This window comes from Gouania willdenowi, chromosome 16, assembly GCF_900634775.1.
Source record: "Gouania willdenowi chromosome 16, fGouWil2.1, whole genome shotgun sequence".
Taxonomy (NCBI): Eukaryota; Metazoa; Chordata; class Actinopteri; order Blenniiformes; family Gobiesocidae; genus Gouania; species Gouania willdenowi.
The window spans coordinates 12,975,443-12,981,843 of record NC_041059.1 but is presented as its reverse complement, the minus strand read 5'-3'; the positions used below and the strand labels follow the sequence as shown (position 1 = coordinate 12,981,843).

The window sequence follows — 6,401 nt, the reverse complement described above, 5'->3', positions numbered from 1 at the left end:
ACACGATACTGGACTTCTTACAGGGCTAAATCACCATGGTAACTTAGGCTGAACAGCTAACCTGGTCGGGAGTGGGTTATGATGTAGGCTGAGCTGTATAAACGATGCATCAGAGCCTCTGTGCCTTAATAAAGTGAAACTGATCAGTGTCTGTTCTCTATTATGAATATTGTATAATATCAGTAATTTAAGCATTAAACAGTCATCAATCTTATGCTGCAGCAACAGTGTTGTTTTTGGTCGGAATTATTGATTTTAATTCTTTATATTTTAAATAGTTATTCGTCAATTGTGACGTAAGTCTGCACGGTTTTGCCGTGTTTGTGATTGGTCTGACGCTGCAATCTCCACCCCTTCCACTGGAGCGCACACGTAGCCAGGCTGAAATCACCTGGGTTAAGTGAACGCATTGATTAGGGCTGCAACTCACGACTATTTTTTATAGTCAACTAGTAATCGATTATTGAAACGATTAATCGACTAATCAGATGATAAATCGTACAATTATTTGCTCTATGTTTTATATATATATATATATATATAGACTAAAAAAATTATACCGATAATTTCTGGTATTTATCACAATAAAAATAATAATTTTGACAAATAAAAACCATAAATATATAAATCAATTCCCAACTTAAAGTGTAAACAAGTTCCTTACAAACACAAAATACACTGAATACATCATCACTAGAATCTGCTTCAGTAATAATATTTACACATTAAAAAAGGCTACAATAGCTGCTGACTCAAAGAGCTATTCTTCATGGGATGATATTTTATAGAATATACTTCTGCGTGTGGATCACTCCATTAGCGTTATTGTATGCAATTCATTTATTTATCTTTTTTAAGCACATGAAAAGCAAAAATTGGTCGAGTGGTCAAAAGCTTTCACTACAGTTTCCCCAAATAAATTCGAGAAAATCATATACAAATACGTTAGAAGTTATTTACCTTCTCAATGAAGAAAATACAGTGTATTAAATTATATACAGTTTATATAGAATAATGTTATATTTAATTTGAGTTGATTTACATTGATCATGTAAATGGCAACTTAAAAACAGTTGAAAACAAAATAAAATAAATAAACATCAAGAAATAACATAACAGTATCTTGCATTTTCAAATTCTTACACATCTCAGTTTACATGAACACAATGTTATAAAAAAAAATTTTTAGTCAATGTATTTGAAGGGCTACAAAAACTTTGATTTTGCATGGTCATGTGGTCATCACATGCTAATTGCTAATTTCTTACCATACATAAAGCATGCATATTTAACCAGCACATTGGCGGTTAAATGAATATGTCCCCCACACAATTAAAATGCTCTATTTTCTTCTAGAATAGTGTGTTTGTTGCTTTAGTTATCTTACCAGGGATTGAAAACTTAAGGTTAGTCACAGGTGGAAGGAAAGTTGATGTTCTGTAGATGTTGCAGGAGGTGAAGTAGAAAGGTGGTTGTATCCTAATATCATTATAATCCTTTCATTTGCATAGTTTTCACTGTGTTGTGCTATTTGGGTGTTTATTCACTGACGCCTTTTAAATAGGGTGACCAGATGTCTAGATTTAAGCCATATATATTACTGTTAGTTTCACGTCATAGATGTTAGTTCTACCTCAGGTGTGTAGTACACGCTTCCATTGAAATGGCATCACACTTTTGAGACTTTGGTTTGGTTCTTGTTCTGTTATGCAATTCTTGTTCCCAATGTAAATGGTAAAGCGACACTGCGCCAGCAGGTCATGTATGGCACTGCATCAGAAATGAAGCAATAAGCAGCAGCCGGCCTGATTTTATCATGATTTTACAACATAAAAGGAGTCAACGATAACTTCTGTAGTCAACATTACCAATTATTTTACTAAACTCTAGTCATTTTTGCTTTACTGTATATGTTACACATTGTGGTTGGTGCAAATTTCTAGATGGTTTATATATTTAATTATATTTTTTTCTTTTGCCCCCCCTGGCAAGAACCTCAAACTCTGCCTATGCCTTAGTGTTGATATCCTGCTTCGTAGTACAGCAGAGCTCTCTGACAGAGAATGTTTGTTTAGCATGCTATTAGAGAGATATACTTATCCAGCTTCAAAGTACAGGCCCTATATGTTTGTATCCAAGAAGAAAGTGCGTGTTTGTTTTGAAACCGTTTTGATGTCTATTTGCAACACCACACACACACACACACACACGTGTTGTTAGGTAAGGATTAATCTCCAAAAAAGTGCATTTCAATCTTCTCAAAAATTAAAAAAAAACACATCATACACAATGTATGAAAAAAAAAAAAAAAAAAAAAAGGTTTGAGAGTTTAGTCCCATCACTGTATGAGTGTGCCTCAACACACCACCGCTGTCACCACTTCCAGTGAGTGAAAAAAGGCCATCAAGTCATTCTGAACAGCCAAGGCTGCTCTGGTGGGAGTGGCCGTGGACATCTGTGTGGAATCCACTGAGTGGACGAGGTTCGTGTCATTAGCCACCGCTTTTCTCCACTCGCCAAGCTGCATCGATCCAGAAACGTCAGCGTCTACAAAATTTGGCGGGATGTATTTACTCTCTGGGTTGCTCTCATCTGTGTAGGTGAGGTAGTTGTGTAGAACCACGCAGGCTTTGACAACATCCACAGCTTTCTCAGATCGGAACTCCATCGGTTTCCCAAGAATTCTCCACCGTGCAGCCATGATGCCGAATGTGTTCTCAATCACCTGCCTGGTTCTGGAGTGGCGGTGGTTGTAGATCTGCCATTCCATGCTCATGCCTACTCCTGTTAAGGAAAGCTCCATATTAATGATCACATTGTTATAACACAGAAATTACAAACAATCGTGATGATGCGCTGAGAATTTTCAGCCATAAATGGGCCCAAAGTGCATCTTTGGTTTTTGGCCAAAACGGTTTTCTCACCAAAATAGGCCAACCGAAACAGGATGTTGTGATGACGCGAGCAAACACTGCAATCACGCACATGCTTGTCTTGAAACAGATCAACGTGTCCACTGACTCACAGAGCAGCTGAATTTAAATACATCTAAGCACTAAAGCGTCTTCTGAGCAGAGTTGATGGGGCACGTGTGTTTTATGTTTCTGTCATGTCGACACTGTTGTTAAAGTAACGCGTCACCCTCGATCAACGCAAACCACCAGCAGAATCTGGTTTCAGTCTGTCAGCACATTTTTCACAGAGATCCTCTTTACTACATCACAATGATACTTGGTCCGTGTTGTAAAGTTTATTACTTGAATGAGATCAAACCAGCTTGCATGAGAAATGACTATTTTTCAGCAGTCCAATCAGTTATAGGCCTGTACAATATTATTTAATGTCTGTAACTGATTTATTCTATGAAGCATTAATGTTAATTCATACAACTGCAATGTTTTAATTTCAGTGAGATTAGTAACATTCAGAGCCATCAATGCAATGAGACTAGAAATTTTCATAATAATTTTTTGGCAGTGGCTATCCGTACGTAGCTGCATCGATATACCGACATTCTATCCGTACATAGCACCCCTCATTGGCCAGTATAGGTGATGTGATAGGTCACGTGATTAAGACGCTACATACTTGTACTTCTGTTTGCTATTAATACGTATTTATGAATTGTTGTGATATTCATACGTAGCGCCCCTCATTGGCCAGTACTTCTATTTGCTAATAATACATAGATTCTTAAACTATGTTACGGACTAGCTAACCCTAACCCACGTTACGGACTAGTCATTTTTTCTTCTGATTTGAATGTACGGAATGGTCACATGACTTCCAGTAACGTCATAGGCCATGTACGAATAGCACCACCGGGGTTGTCAGTACGGCTACGTACAGATAGCTACTTTGTAATGTATTTTCATTTTCGGCCAAGAATTCTAATTTCGGTGCATACCTAGACATAACGTGCATTCAATTCAAGCTCACCTACAAGTCCCTCCATAAGCTGGCCCCGCCCTACCTCACCGAGCTCCTGCAACAACACCAACCCACCCGCCACCTCCACCTCACTCCCATCACTCGCACAAACCGCCGGACCTTGTGGACCAAGCCATCGCTGTCCACACCCTTTGGAACTCACTCCATTAGTACCTCGGACTCACTACCAAACTACAAATCATTACTCAAAACCCATTTGTCCAAACTGTCTTTTCAATAAACCCCTTTTATGTTGTCTTGTTTTGTCTTATTCCCCATATAAAGCGTATTTGAGTGTCCAAAAAAGCGCTACACAAATTTGATCTATTATTAATATTATTATGTCATACCTGGAAAGGGAGGCATCAGGTTGCAGTGCAGGGGAAAAGCAGCATCAGCAACAAATACATGTGGGATCTGGACTCCTGTCCCTGGAAGTTCAGCCGCTGGAGGCAGGTTAAGTTTATCGTCAAGCAACATCGACCCAAACTTGCTGTCTTTGAAAATGCCACCATGGTTGTCTTTTCCATGTTCTCTCACGTCTGCCACTGTGAAACGATACCTGTAAAAGACATCCATGCAGTGCATGTTTTAAGCAGGTATAACGCAAACATCATAGATCAAATAAACCTTTTAGCTGGGTTAAAAATGACCTGGCATCACACGCTGCCACCAGCACCATAGAATGACTTCCTTTGGTAGTCACGTGTTTTCCAGCCACACTTCCAACACAGTTTGGGAAGTTCCAGAGCTTCCAGTAATCTGCTGCTATGTCTTTCCAGTGGCTGGTTGAAGGACTTGGTAAAAACTCTGGCTGAAGCGCTGTCCATAAGGCTTTACAGACCTCAGACATGATGGAGGACACCGTGTGTGAACCTAGCTTGTAGCGAGCAGCTACAGCTTGCTGACTTCCACCAGAGGCTAAAATCCTCAGGGTTACAGCCAGTCTCTGAGCCACATTAATGGGCATACTGTGCGTGCACTGGTGTGAAATTAACGGCTGTATGCGGCGAAGAAGGTCGTCAAATCGGCCCGTTGACACTCCAAAGTACCGAAACTGCGTTTCTTCATCCATGTTCCTGAGTTGTTGAACCAGTGTAGTAAACTCACCAGTTCTCTGCCTTGACATGTGTAATGGTCGCACAGACCACCTCCGCAAACGTCTCTTTCGCCGACGCATGAACATTTTCAATAAAAGTATTTGTTCTTCTATATCAATGAGCTCCAACTCCAAAAACATCCGCTCCATCTCGGTAGCCATCTTTACTGGGACCGGAAAATAAACAAGGACTGTGTTTTATGCCCCTTTGAAACCACGCCCCCCAGTGGCATGGCGGGAAGTTGCATGTCATAGTGTGTTTTCACAGTGTTGTGAAGTTGTTTTGCCACTAGGGCTGGGCGATATGGCCTTTTAGAAATACCGCGATATTTTTAGGCCATGTCACGATACACGATATATATCTCGATATTTTGCATTACCCTTGAATTAACACTTTGATGCACAAAATCACACCAGTATGATGATTCTATATGTCTACATTAAAACATTCTTGATCATACTGCATTAATATATGCCAATTTTAAACTTTCATGCAAAAAAGGGGATATCACAACTAAGTCAAAGTTTACATAACTGTATTTATTAAACAGTGAGTGGCTCAAACATAAAATTGTCAACAGAAAGTGCACGTTCTGTGCAAAATTGTCACAGAGACATTTCAAAACAAGACATTAGTGCAGGATGCAACTCACATGGCATTTCAAAACACAAAATTAAAGTGCACTTTTTGTACAAAATGCCACTACAATATTTTAAAACAAATAGTGCCCTTTTGTGCATGTTGTCATTAAGATGACATTTCAAAACAACACTAAATTTAAGTGCACCTTTTGTGCATAATGCCACTAAGATATTAAAAAAAAAAAAAAAAAAAAAAATCCGCGAGTTTAACGGTATGGTCATTTTCAACACCGCACAGACTACAAGTTGCGATATATCGAGTATATTCGATATATCGCCCAGCTCTATTTGCCACCAATAAATAATGACTGGAAAAGAAAGAAAAAAAAAGGTTGACATCACAGTCATTTCCAATTGTTAAAAAAAAACAAAAAAAAAACAGCAATTGTTAGTACATCCTGTAGTTCACACATACCTAGTGAAAAATGTTAATATATAGCAGCATTGTCATATAAAAATGTTGAATAAAATGTTGATGATGTAGTGCGACAAACACTAGTCAGAGTAATAAACTGCTAATAAACTGAATATTACAAAATATTCTAATCCTTCTCTGATATAATGCGTTGTAAGTCCCCACATACCACATAAAAAATGTTACTATAGCAACATTTCCATACATCACTTGTATATATGGAAATATATAATTAGATACAGAATTTTGGTTTAAATGCATAATTATTTTAGCAACAAACTGCCCCTGGTTTGAAAAAAACAAAACAAAACAAAA

The 6,401-nt window shown here is 38.3% G+C and overlaps 1 protein-coding gene across 1 annotated transcript; it reads right to left on the bottom strand.

Annotated features, from left to right (window-relative positions):
- Window positions 1-1,131: 1,131 nt before the first annotated feature.
- LOC114478269 (protein ANTAGONIST OF LIKE HETEROCHROMATIN PROTEIN 1-like) lies at window positions 1,132-5,189 on the bottom strand. Its single transcript, XM_028471232.1, has 3 exons — window positions 4,584-5,189; window positions 4,281-4,492; window positions 1,132-2,784 (listed from the first exon to the last, which is right to left on the bottom strand). Exons 1-3 carry the CDS (start codon window positions 5,177-5,179, stop codon window positions 2,357-2,359), a joined length of 1,236 nt encoding a protein of 411 aa, XP_028327033.1. The 5' UTR covers window positions 5,180-5,189; the 3' UTR covers window positions 1,132-2,356.
- Between the last annotated feature and the right edge of the window lie 1,212 nt (window positions 5,190-6,401).

Coding starts and splice junctions, on each gene's coding strand:
- LOC114478269 (XM_028471232.1), bottom strand. CDS start 5,179: ATGGAGCGGATGTTTTTGGAGTTGGAGCTCATTGATATAGAAGAACAA. Junction 4,493..4,583: donor GTGGCAGCGTGTGATGCCAG/GTCATTTTTAAC, acceptor TGTCTTTTACAG/GTATCGTTTCACAGTGGCAG. Junction 2,785..4,280: donor CCTGATGCCTCCCTTTCCAG/GTATGACATAAT, acceptor TTTCCTTAACAG/GAGTAGGCATGAGCATGGAA.